The sequence below is a fragment of the Colobus angolensis genome, unplaced genomic scaffold (genome assembly GCF_000951035.1).
Source record: "Colobus angolensis palliatus isolate OR3802 unplaced genomic scaffold, Cang.pa_1.0 Scaffold83, whole genome shotgun sequence".
In the NCBI taxonomy this organism is placed as follows: domain Eukaryota; kingdom Metazoa; phylum Chordata; class Mammalia; order Primates; family Cercopithecidae; genus Colobus; species Colobus angolensis.
Window position 1 is genome coordinate 1,836,451 of NW_012122154.1, and position 13,492 is coordinate 1,849,942.

General features: G+C 53.9%; 1 protein-coding gene across 1 annotated transcript in view; it reads left to right on the plus strand.

Annotated features, from left to right (window-relative positions):
- Positions 1–9,714: 9,714 nt before the first annotated feature.
- The window catches only part of LOC105503151 (keratin, type I cytoskeletal 42-like), a 12,149-nt gene continuing 8,371 nt past the window's right edge, over positions 9,715–13,492 (plus strand). Inside the window, 4 exon segments of the mRNA XM_011929942.1 lie at positions 9,715–9,897; positions 11,017–11,115; positions 11,227–11,336; positions 12,485–12,768. Coding sequence (XP_011785332.1) covers positions 9,715–9,897; positions 11,017–11,115; positions 11,227–11,336; positions 12,485–12,768 — 676 coding nt within the window.

The following is a 13,492-nucleotide window of genomic DNA, read 5'->3' on the forward strand; positions in this document are numbered from 1 at the left end:
TTTTTGTATTTTTAGTAGAGATGGGGTTTCACCATGTTGACCAGGTTGAATCTTAGACTCCTGACCCCAGGTGATCTGCCCACCTTGGCTTCCCAGAGTGCTGGGATTACAGGCGTGAGCCACTGCACACAGCAAAATTTATTTTATCTTAATTTAGTATTTTTTTTTTTGAGATGGAGTCTCACTCTGTTGCCAGGCTGGAGTGCAGTGGCACAATCTCGGCTCATTGCAACCTCCGCCTCCTGGGTTCAAGTGATTCTTGTGCCTCAGCCTCCCGAGTAGCTGGGATTACAGGAACATGCCGCTACACCTAGCTAATTTTTGTACTTTTAGTAGAGCCGGAGTTTCACCATGTTGGCCAGGATGGTCTTGATCTCTTGACCTTATAATCTGCCTGCCTCAGCCTGTCAAAGTGCTGGGATTACTGGCGTGAGCCATCGCACCCGGCCGTATTTTATTTTTTCGAGACAGAGTCTAGCTCTCTCTCCCAGGCTGGAATGCAGCAGTGTGATCTTGGCTTGCTGCAACCTCCACCTTCTGGGTTCAAGCGATTCTCCTGCCTCAGCCTCCCGACTAGCTGGGATTACAGGCATGTTCCACCACACCTGGCTAATTTTTGTAATTTTAGTAGAGTCAGGGTTTTGCCATGTTGGCCAGGCTGATCTTGAACTCCTGGTCTCAAGTGATCTGCCTGCCTTGGCCTCCCAAGGTGCTGGAGTCATCCATTTATTAATTTATTCATATCTGCAGTTATTGGGCACTCTTTGCTATGGCCATTTCCAGGGACAGAGAGAAGGAGGCAGGGTCCCTGCCCCATGTCTAGAAGGGGAGTCAGGTATACAAGAAGGTGTGACCACATAGGGTGAGACATGCCTCAGAGAGGGGAGTTGCTGTGTTTCTGTGAACTCTGCTTGTCCTAGCTTCCCCATCCTACTCAGTGACATCATCACCCACCCAGTTACTCATCTCAGAGAGTGCAGAGTCATCCTGCTGTTCCCAGCTCAGGCCTGGCTCCCTGTTGGCCGTGGTGTCCCATCCTCACCTCACATCTCTCTCCTAGGCTGCTACTTCAGCCCTGGGGCCAGCTCTGCCCTATCCAGCATTCACACTGCCACCAAAGGGAGCTCCTTCTTCAAACTAGTCAATGTCCGGACACAGAAAAAAGAAGGAAGGAATGTGGCCTGAGGGCATTGTCTGTATGGAGAAAGACCTATAAACAAAGTTGGAAAATGAAAAAGTAACTGGGAACATGCATTCACAACACCTGTGCCAAGGTCTCTTCCCATGTTTATGAAAAGCTCATGCAAGCCAGGAAGGATAAGACCCCAGACAAGAATAGGCAAAGGTTAGGAACAGCCAGTTCCTAAGAAACAAGAAGGAGAACAAGAAGCAACCACGAAATATAGGAAAGGATGTGGTCTTTGTCTGTTCTGTGCTGCTCTAACTGAACACTTGAGACTGGTGAGTTAACAGAGAACAGAGATTTACTTCTGACAGTTCTGGAAGCTGGAAGTCCAGGGTTGAGGGGCTGCATCTGGCGAGGGCCTTCATGCTGCATCATCCCATGGCAGGAGGTGGAACAGTAGAGAGAGGAGTGGGGGAGAGAGAGAGACAGACAGAGAAGGAAGGGGGCCAAACTCATCCTTTATTCAGGATCCCACTCCCTCCATAATTGCAATAACTAACCCCTCCCCTGGTAAGGCATTAATGTCTAAGGCCATTAATCTCTGCCCTCGTGACCTAATTTCTTCTTAAAGTTCCCATTTCTCAACAGTATTGCATTGGAGATTATGTTTCCAACACATGAACTTTGGGGGATACATTCAAACTATAACAGAAGTTCAGTTTTACTCGTAATTAAATAAATGGAAACTGACGCAACAGAGAGATCTGTTTCAACTATGAAGAAAGACAAAAGGGCCAGGCACGGTGGCTCACGGCTGCAATCCCAGCACTTGGGGAGGTCGGGGCAGGAGAATAGCTTGAGCCTGGCAATTTGAGACCAGCCTGGACAACATTGTGAGACCTCATCTCTACAAAAAATACAAAAATTAGCCAGGTATGGTGGCACACACGTGTAGTCTGAGCTACTTGGGAGGCTGAGGTGGGAGGATCACTGGGGCCTAGGAGTTCAAGGCTGCAGTGAGCCATGAGCGGTGATCCCATCATTGCACTCCAGTCTTGGTGACAGAGTGAGACCCGATCTCAAAAAAAAAAAAAAAAAAAAAAAAGAAAGGCTGGGCGCAGTGGCTCACACCTGTAATCCCAGCACTTTGGGAGGCTGGCTAAGGCGGGCAGATAACTTGAAGTCAGGAGTTTGAGACCAGACTGTCCAACATGGTGAAACCCCATCTCTACTAAAAATACAAAAATTAGCAGGGTGTGGTGGTGGATGCCTGTAATCCCAGCTACCTGGGAGGCTGAGGCAGGAGAATCACTTGAACCCAGGAAGCAGAGGTTTCAGTGAGCCGAGATCATGCCATTGCACTCCAGCCTGGTGAAAAGAGCAAAACTCCATCTCAAAAATAAATAAATAAATAAATAAATAAAAAAGATAAAATGGGAAAACAACAGCAACAAAGAAACTTTGATGGTGTCATTGCTAGTAGAAAGTTTAAGGGGAAAGATATTCTCAGTTATGATTAGGGCAGGTGATAATTCGTAGAACTTTTCAAGGTGACTTTTTTTTTAACTGTGGAAAATTCCAGATGTACACAAAAGTAGAGAGAATAGCAAAATGAGCTCCCATATGCCTATCACCCAGTTTTGATAATTGTCAACATGATGCCATTTTGGTTTCTTCTCTTTCCCGCTGCCAGTTTTTATAGAAGAGGTAAGAATATTTTAAAGCAAACTCCAAGTATCATTTTGTTTTACTCTGGAAGAAAATTTGGCAATGGCTCTCGAAGTATAAAAGGATTTATCCTTTAACCCAGTCGTCCCACTGCTAAACTTTCCCCCTGAAGATGTATTTGCAAAAGTTCACCATGCTTTACATTCAGGGAGGCTTATGACACCATTGCTTGGGAAAGCAAAAAGCCTTGGAGACCAGAGAGGTGGTTGTCAGGGACGAAGCAGATAAATTATAGCTCATGGTCATGATGGATTAAGAAGAACGAGGTGGCTTTCCAAGAGATATTATTAACTGGGAAACTGAAGCATTGGAGATATCGATAACATCCCTTTTGTTTGATTAAAATCTATGTAAATAGACACATTAAGAACAAAACAGCACACAATCAGGCTTGGACGACTCCCTATTAATACAGGAGAAAGTCCAAACTCTTCAGCGTCCCATCATGGTGGTCTTCCTTTTCAACCTTTGTCCCAGTCATTTCTTCCACTTGTATGACCTATGAATTGGCCCAGAGATTTCCAAAATGGTTTCCCAGGAACCCTAGCTCCACCAGCTTCTCCTGGAAGTGGCTCCATGTCCATATGAGTTTGGGAAACACTTAGCATCGTGGAGGGTCACACATTGGCTTGTTCCAGGCTCTGAGAAGTGTGCAGAGAAACAAGCAAACAAAAACTGTCTGTCGAAGATGTGAGGCTCCCAGGCCCATGGGCTGTGGATCATGGTTCTCAGTCCTGCTCTTCAGAGCACCACAGGCATCAGCTCTGGACATCAGGGATGAGAACCTTTGCTCTGAGGGTCAGCCCTGTCCCTCCCTGACCTGATGTGGCTTGACTGTGTTCTTTGCCTACTCCACCCCAGCCACACAGGCCCTACTTTCTGTTCCCCAAAAAGGAATACCTTGGTCCGGCCTCAGGGCTCTTGGACCAGCTGCTACCCCCTCCTGGAGTGTCCTTCCCTGCACATGGCTGGCTCTTTCCACAGTTCAGTTCCCCGCTCAACTGTCACCCAGGAGAGGCCTTCCCCAGCCTTTTGAAGCACTCATAGTCCCCTTTGTATTTCCTTGGAGAATGGACCATCCGTTGGTTTGCTGATTGCCCATTTCTCTTGCTAGAATGTCTGCTCCACGAGAGCAAAAATGCGGTTTGTGGTGTTTATTCCTAGAGCTGAGACAGTGCCTGGCACAGAGCAGGTGCTCAACTAACAGGAGATGAAGAAACGCGTTTCTTTGCAAGATCCATTTTCCACAGCACTCCTACTGCATCCCCCTGGAAACGCGGATGCAGCTATGGGTCTCTGGGTATTTGCCAAACACATCAGGCGCATTCCTGTCTCTACCTGGACGATTTTCCACCTCGTCTTCTCAGCCTGGCAAAGCGCTGCCCTGGCTTCGAAAGCGAGCTTTGCTGTCCCTCCCTGTGAAACTATCCTCGGCGGCCTGGTCTGAATGAGTTGCTCCCCTCCTGGGCCTCCCAAGGTGCCTGTACACACATACCTTTGTCACTGCGCAAGAAACACTGCACTGCACTGAACTGTTCTGTGTCTGTCTCACTCACGGCCTGCTCTCATTAAGGGCAGGGCTCGGCTGACACAGTACTGAATTCTGAGCACCCAACCCCGTGACTGCACACAATGAATGCAACAATTAGGTGCTGAATGAAGTCCAGCTCTGGGCTCTTACTGCCTGCTTCCATTCAGCAAGCATCAATAGGGCAACTACTGTGTACAAAGCACTGAGTCAGACCTTGTAGTAGGTCCAAAGATGAACAGAAAACCATCTTTTGGCTGTAAAGGATTATCAGTCAAGAAGGGGAGCAGATCCGCCTCCCAGTAATTCTTTTTTTTGTGTGTGTGATGGAATTTCACTCTGTTACCCAGGCTGGAGTGCAGTGGTGTGATCTCAGCTCACTGTAACCTCCGCCTCCTGGGTTCAAGCGATTCTCCTGCCTCAGCCTCCCAAGTAGCTGGGATTACAGGCGCTTGCCATCATGCCTGGCTAATTTTAGTATTTTTAGTAAAGACGGGGTTTCACCATGTTGGCCAGGCTGGTCTTGAACTCCTGACCTCAGATGATCCACCTGGCTCGGCCTCCCAAAGTGCTGGGATTACAGGCGTGAGCCGCCGTGCCCGGCCCCGCCTCCCAATAATTCTAACAGGAGTGTGAGAGGCTAGCACCTCTGGTGCTAGAACGAGCTAGGAGAGTGCGTTCATTTTCCATTACTGTTGTAACAAATTATCAAAAACTTAAAGCCAGAGGTCCAACATGGGTCTTAGAGCGCTGACTGAGGTGTCAGCAGGGCTGTGTTCCTTCTGCGGGCTCCAGGAGAGACTCTGTTCCTTGCCTTTTTCAGCTTCTGGAGGCTGCTGCACTCCTTGGCTCAGGGCCGCGCATCAGTCTGACCTCTGCTTCTCTGGTTACGTCTCCTTCTTGGGCCCTGACTCCTGTCTCCTTCCTGTTAAGATCCTTTGTGAACCATCAGCCTCACATCTGCAAAGTCCGTTTTGCCCTATAAGGTGTATATTTCCGGGTTCTGGGGATTCAGATATGGACATATTTGGGTTTATTTTTATTTTTATATTTTATTTTTTGAGACGGAGTCTCGCTCTGTCACCCAGGCTGGAGTGCAGTGGCGTGATCTTGGCTCACTGCAAGCTCCGCCTCCCAGGTTCATGCCATTCTTCTGCCTCAGCCTCCCCAGTAGCTGGGACTACAGGCGTTTGCCACCACGCCTGGCTAATTTTTTGTATTATTAGTAGAGACAGGGTTTCACCATGTTAGCCAGGATGGTCTCGATCTCCTGGCCTCATGATCTGCCCGCCTCAGCCTCCCAAAGTGCTGGGATTATAGGCGTGAGCCACTGCGCCTGGCATATTTGGGGTTTATTATTCTGCCTACCACAGGCAGGGCAGGATGACTTCTCATGGCAGGGAGCCTTTGCTCAGCCAACTTTTGGAGTCACTGAAGCTTTATTGAATCGCTAGTTACTACAAGGCCTGTGCTAGCTACTTTGACATATTGACTCATTTAATCTCATGAAGAGTTTGTTATAAAAGTCTAGTCCTGGCTGGGCATGGTGGCTCACACCTGTAATCTCATCACTTTGGGAGGCTGAGGTGGGCGGATCGCCTGAAGTCAGGAGTTTGAGCCCAGCCTGGCCAACATGGTGAAACCCTGTCTCTACTAAAAATAGAAAAAATTAGCTGGGCGCAGTGGTGGGCACTTGTAATCCCAGCTGCTCTGGAGACTGAGGCAGGAGAGTCACTTGAACCCGGGAGACGGAGGTTGCAGTGAGCCGAGATCAAGCCATTGCCCTCCAGCCTGGGCAACATGAGTGAAACTCCGTCTCAAAAAAAAAAAAAAAAAAAAAGGTCTAGTCCCCTCATTCTGCAGAGGAGGAGAGTTTGAGGCTAAGAGAAGAAAAGTGACTTGCCCAAGAGCATACTTGGGCAAGAGTCCAGATTTGACCCCAGGTTCTTGGACTTGGAGCTCTTTTCATGACCTCATAGAGTGATTGTAGCTAACACAATGCCTAACCTTGTGGTCGTGAAGATTAGAAACTCTGGTCCCTCCCCAGGAAACTTTGCTGAAAGAAGTGTGTCAACCAGAAACGTTCAATAACACGGCTCCCAGGACCCCTGGGGTCTGAGGCAGAGATGGCAGGGACCACAGCGCTGCAGGAGTCTGGTGGAGGGAGCTTGTTCCTGGCTGGCTGGAGGGCAGCTCAGCTTCACCGATGGAGGAAGCAGGCCTTGATGGCGGGCTGGGGCTGAGGCAGAGCACTCCATGGAGCCCAGGCCTCTGCATAGGAATGCTCCTGCCCTGTCCTCCTGTTTTGCCCTAGGAAAGGATAGACGATGACTTGCTCTGGTCCTCGTCCCCTCGTCCTCCCTCCCCTAGTCCTCCCTCCCCTAGTCCTCTCTCCCTTGGTCCTTCTCCCATAGTCCTTCCTCTGCTGGTCCTCCCTCCCCCAGTCCTCCTCCCTGGTCCTCTTTCCCCTGGTTTTCCCCCTAGCTCTCCCTCTCCTCATGCCCTTCCCCTGGTCCTCCTCCCTTGGTCCTCCTTCCGCTGGTCCTACCCTCCTAGTCCTCCGTCCCCTGTTCCTCCTCTCCCACTCCTCCCTGCTCTGGTCCTCCTCCCCCAGTCCTCCCTGCCCTGCTTCTCCTCCCTTGTTGGTCAGTCAGGTGTGTCACACTATGGTGGGCTGGGTGGTCAATACAAGGACAAGGAGTTGAGAGACTCCCTTCACATCAGGGAGAAAGAGCCCCTATGTCAGGGGAGTCCCCAGTCTGAGGGGAGGCATGGCTGCTACCTTGAGGACGTGTTCAGTTTAAGGGGAGAGACAGAGCCTCTGTTTCGGGGAGCCTGGCCCCATCTGCCCCTGGAGAAAGCCACTCAAGAGCATTGCGGAGCAGGTGCCGATGAGCTCTCATCCACAGGGGGAAACCAGCCTCCCCAGGGTGCGCAGAGGGAGGAGCGAGCTGGTAGGTGGGTGAGGGAGGGAGGTGCAGCTGGGGGCTTGAGGTCTGCAGGGTGGGAAGGAGCCTGGAGTCCCTTTGGTGTCTCTGACATCCCATTCCCCCAGGCCCTCAGGGCCCCCCTCAGCCAGGCTGCAAGGCAGAGTGGAGAGGGGGTGTGAGCCCCAGGCCTGAAAAGGGAACCCACTGGAGTTTCTGCCTCTCACTCACCCCCATGCATCCCTCAGGCCAAGGAAGTCATGGGGGGAAGTGAAAAGAGCGAGGAAAACGAGGGAGGGAAGGGCAGAGGGAGGGAAAGACAGAGGGAGGGAAGGACAGAGGGACGAAGCCATCTGGTCAAGGTGAGGTGTCCCATGGATGACCCCTGAGGCCTGGGTTTCCTGTCCACGATATCCTCCCCGCCCATTCCCGCTGGTCCCCAGCCTTCCCTCCCTTCCTCCCTTGCTCTATCCTCCCACCCTGAGCCTCATCTGGGGCATTCAGTCCTCCAGGCCCTCTTTTGGGAAGGGCCCCTGGACAGCTACTGTGCTGCCTGGAAGGGTGGGGTGTTCCTGGGTGACCGTATCCTACGTCTTGGATGCACCCCAGGCCGACGGTTCCTGGAAACCAGTCAGAGGCAACTGAGGGATGCAGAGGGGAAGAAAGGCTGGGTCCACTCGCCCCTGAGTAGGGGAGCCCCTGGCCAAGATCTGGGTATGCAGGGGGTCCTGGGGGATCCCCTTACCCTGTTTCTTCAAACTGGGGCAAAGGCTCAGGGCACCCTGCAATGTCCTGAATCTCCCAGGGCCCTGGGAAGGTGGAGGGCAGGGCCCTTTGCAGCCAGACACAAATCATTAGTGGGTGGATCTGGGCGGGGCCGCCTGGGGCCTCAGGAGAGAGGCAGGAAACAGAATAGAGGAAGCGGGATTCCACCTGCGAGCCAGCGGCAGGTGTGGTTGGGTGAGGGTGCTCTTCTCAGGGGATGCTGGGCCAGGGGTGGGAGTGCCTGGGAGTGAGCAAGGGGCAGGAGATCTGTGAGCACCAAGGGCCCTGCAGGTGACAGGGGCTCTGTGTCTGAGGGGTAAATGGAAAGACCCCAGTGGGTCCTAGTGACAAGGGACTAGGATTGGAATGAGGGTCTCTGGAGTTCTCTCATCAGCCAAGCCAAGGTCTCAGCTGGGAGCCTGTTGCAGGCGCCTGGGCCTCTCACTTTCCCTGACCACCTGATACTGACCCGTTTCCTTGGGCGGAAGGATAGGTGGCCATGTCCCTTTCCTGGGACCTTGTCTCCACCCCAGTCACCGCCCAGGCTCCGTGATCCTAACAATTCAGCAAGCACTCACAGAGCACCTGCTGCACACAGCCCGCCCTGGTTCTGGGCAGCAGTGTGGGGTGTGGGGTGGGCACCAGCCTACGGGTTGACAATTAATGCTTGGGGGGCCTGCAGGAGCCAAGGCCAGCTGGGCAGACGGGGCATGACCTTGTTTTTTTGTTTTTTTTTTTGAGATGGAGCCTCGCTCTGTCGCCCAGGCTGGAGGGCAGTGGAGCGATCTCAGCTCACTGCAAACTCTACCTCCCGGGTTCAAGTGATTCTCCTGCCTCAGCCTCCTGACCACTTGGGATTAGAGGTGCCCGCCACCACGCCTGGCTTGTTTTTGTATGTTCAGTACAGTCAGGGTTTCACCATGTTGGCCAGGCTGGTCTCAAATTCCTGACCTCAAGTGATCTGCCAGCCTCGGCCTCCCAAAGTGCTGGGATTACAGGCGTGAGCCACTGAGCCTGGCCAGACCTTGTCAACATCAATATGCATCTATTGGCTGGGCGCAGTGACTCACTCCTATAACCCCAGCACTTTGGGAGGCAGAGGCAGGAGGATTGCTTGAGCCCAGGAGCTCGAGACCAGCCTGAGTAATAGAGTGAGACCCCATCTCTATTTAAAATAAAAAAAAATGCATCTATTGAACATCTCCTGTCCACAGGGCCTCAGATCATTCTACACCCTCTGCCTCCCCACAACATAATAGGGGTGATATTAGGGGACACTGTCCCCAAACCCTACCCCTGCTCTAATTCCAGGCAGGTTCCGTCTGTGCTGCGCTCTCCTGTGCTGATTTTTCTGTACTCTCTGCAGAGGAGGCTGAGGGGGAGTCCAGGCTGGGCTGGCACCCAGGGCACTGGGGGAAGCTGCGAATTCTCCCAGCCACCTCCCTGGTCCTCCCCCTCTCCCACCTTGCTTGACTCCAGCAGCCTCTGGGGCTGGAAGAGCCATTGGACCTCTCCTTCTCTTCCCCTTCATCTTCCATGCGGGCTAGGCTGCTGCCGCTGCTGGAGCTGCAGGCCTGGGCTGCCCCTTGGGGGAGACAGGGACCTTTCCCTGCTGGGGGTGGAGGACAGGCCCAGACAGGATGTGCCATGGCCCCGAAGACCTCTGTGTGGCCCTTCAGCCGGCCCCTGCTAGGCCTTCCTTCCTGGCTGGGAGAGTGGGACCTGCCGAGGCCTGCTCCAGGCCCGGCTCTGATGCCAACATTGGGCCGCTCGACTGCCCGCTGCTCAAGCACCCTGCACCTTGGTGTCCTCAAGGCACTGTTGTGAGGGTCTCAGGAGTAATGTTTGCATTTTTCTAGCCCTGGTCAGGGAGTAGCCCCATGCTCTGGAGGGCAGGGGAGGCCTTCCTGGGGTCCCACTTCTATCTCTGCACCGAGCTGAGCTTGCCCTCCTGCCTGGCTGGCCCGGCCTGTCCTCAGCATGTGAGGCTTCTCTGGGCTGGGGGCTAGAGGGAGATTCACAGGCAGTAGAGCCTCTAACGAGCAGAAGCAAAGGGGCCTGGGTGGGGGGTCAATGGCTTGGGGAAACTGAGGCCCAGAGAGGAAGAGGAGCAGGCTGGCGGCAGAAAGCCTGTCAGGGGTGAGGAAGCTTGTGGAGGCTAAATGGTGGTATTGAGGGTTGGAGGCATGGGTGATTTTAGAGGCGGAAAGGTGGTTAATAAACTCTCTGCCCCTTCAAATTGGGCGTCAAGACTAAGGTCTGGGTACTCTGGAAGTGGGGTTCCCAGGCAGGGTGAGCACTGGCGGTGTGGGCTCTAGGGGGAGGGAGAGGGGTGGTGGCACCCCATGGCCTGGTCCCCTCCCCAGGGCCCTGGCTCTGCCCCACATTTGCTGCTGGAAGGTGGGGCAGTCCCTTTTCTGAGCCCAGAGTGAGGCCTACCTGGGCAGCCCAGCTGGCCTGGGGGAGGATGGGGCCTGGGAAGGGAGGGGTTCTTACTAGAGGATGGGGATGGGGAGGGTCTTCATTTCCTGTCTCTGTGTGTGAGTGCCTGCGGGTGTAGTCCTGACTGGCTGCTCAGGTGAGCACGGGTTTTACTGGGTCTCTCTCCTCCCTGAAGACAGTCCTGGATTACTGGGAAGTCCTTCCTGATGTCTAACCTCATGTTCATGGTGGTCTGACCTTGCTCTCTAGCCTTGGTTTCGAACCTCCCCCCATCCCTGCCCAGCACCTTTACAGGATGGGCGGGAGCAGTAAAGTCAGGGCTCAACCGCTGTCTTCCAGATAGCTCCTGCCGTTCCCAGCTGGCACAGTCCCCAGCTGGCACTTTCCGTGAGAGACCACCCACCATCTGAGCAGGAAGTCTTTCTAGCAGTGTGGTCTCATCTAGGAGCTCTGGGCCACATGGAAAACCCAACTCCCTCCCTGTCCCCGTGTGCGGGCAGAGAGCCCAGGCCACCCGTGCACTTCCCTCCCCTCTCCTGTTCCGCGGCCCCGGCGGCCCTGGGAAACTCCGCATTCAGACAGGCCTGGTGCAGACGCTGGTGTCCTGGCAGCGCCTAAATCATTAGCGCCGCGGAGATTAGGCTGCTAATCTCCTTGTTGGGTGGAGCGGTGCCAGCCGCCAGCCTGTGGATCATGCTGCTCTCTTGCAGGGGCCGTTCCTCGGGGCACGACGCTGGCTCCTGCACAGATCCTGCTCCTTTGTGGCCTTCCTGGGCTGCCCTCCCCTCCTCCAGGACTGCTCCGGACTGACATTTCTCAGGTTAGGGTGAGCGAGGAGGCTGCCCTAACCCTCTGGTCTCAGACCTCTGCTCCCAGCCCCACCCCTGCTTCCTGTTTTGTTAGAGCCTGACTGATGTCATTATCTCTCCAGATTCCCTCAAAGACTTTGGGAGACAAGACTTGATCCCCCTTTTACAAACGAGGGAACGGAGGCTCTGGAACTGACTTCCTGAATGGCTTGGATCCAAAGCTCCCTCAGTTCAGCCGCCACGCCTGTTTCCCTCAGACACAGGGATCCTTGAACCTGTGGGCTGTATCTCCCCGTGGACTGGGAAGAATCCCAAGAGAGTGGGACTCCCACAGGTCAGAGGCTAATTCTGCCTCCTCTGACGGGGAGTCTCTGCCAGGGCCACGTTGCACCTGGGGGATGATGTCAGGCCCCGATCTCTCCACACTTGCCCCGGGGCCCTGGAATGCTGGGTGGGGGGCCAGGCCAGCCTCCCGCTCCTGCGCTCCTGGCCTGTGAAGCCTTGTCCTGTGCCCGGGCTGGCTCCCAGGGCTGGGTTCTCCGGACTCCACACAAGAATGAGTTCAGCCTCCTAACTGCGGCTGAGTGTGGAGGGCCACCCTACCCCAGGGCTACAGCTCCAGCACCACCCCTCCCCTCCCCTCCCTTCCCCTCCCCTCCCCTCCCCTCCTCTCCCTTTCCTTCGGACAGAGTTTTGCTCTTGTCACCTGGGCTGGAGTGCAATGGCGCAATCTCGGCTCACTGCAACCTCCACTTCCCAGGTTCAAGCTATTCTCCTGTCTCAGCCTCCTGAGTAGCTGGGATTACAGGTGCATGACACCATGCCCAGCTAATTTTTGTATTTTTAGTAGAGATGGGGTTTCACCGTATTGGCCAATCTGGGCTCAAACTCCTGACCTCAGGTGATTCACCTGCTTCGGCCTCTCAAAGTGCTGGGATTACAGGCGTGAGCCACCGCGCCCCGCCACCACCTTTGTGTCTGAACAGACCACTAAGAGGCCCTGGTGCTCAGGCTGGGCTCTGGCTATGGAGGGGCCCCTGGGGAGGCTCTCGATGTGTCCAGTCTGAGCCCCAGGCCCTGGGTGGCTGGGATGGAGGCAAAATACGCTCCTGGGGTTTTGGCCTGAAATTCAAGGGCCCGGGTCCGAGCCCCACTTCAGCCTGGTTATAACGGGCTACCCCGTCTCCATCCAGACCAGACCCTTCACCCGACCCATGGACACCCTGGTTGTCACCACTACCAGCATCTGCCAGTTCTCCACCTGTGGCTCTGTCAACGGCCTGTGGACACCTGGCGGGGGTTTCTCCTGGATGTCATCTGTCAGTGTTGGGGGTGCCTTTTGGGCCACCAGCCTCCTGGGAGCCAGCAGCTGTGGCAACATGTCGGTCACCTCCTCCTGCTTCTTGGCAGGAGGCTACAGCGGTGGCCACACCTGCAACCTGGGTGGGGGCTTTGGCTCCAGCGTTGGCATGGCAGATGCCCTGCTGGGGGGCAATGAAAAGGAGACCATGCAGAACCTTACTGACCACACACACATCACACACCTACACACACACACACATCACACACGTACACACACACAAACACCACACACACACCACACACCACACACACACATACACAAACACAATACACACATCACACACATACACACACACAAACACCACACACACATCACACACACATAACACACATACACACACATCACACACACCACACACACATCACACACACCACACACACATCACACACACCACACACACCACACAGTACACACAAACACCACACACACCACACACACATAACACACATACACACACATCACACACACACACACACATAACACACATACACACACATCACACACACCACACACACCACACAGTACACACAAACACCACACACACCACACACACCACACACGTACACACAAACACCACACACACACCACACACATACACACACAAACACCACACACACACCACACATACCACACATACATCACACACACACCACACACACATACAAACACCACACACACACACCACCAAACACCACATACCCCACACCACACACGCCACACACATACCATATGCACCACACACATATACACTACACACACACCATACACATATGTACCCACAACCACCCACATACCACACACCAC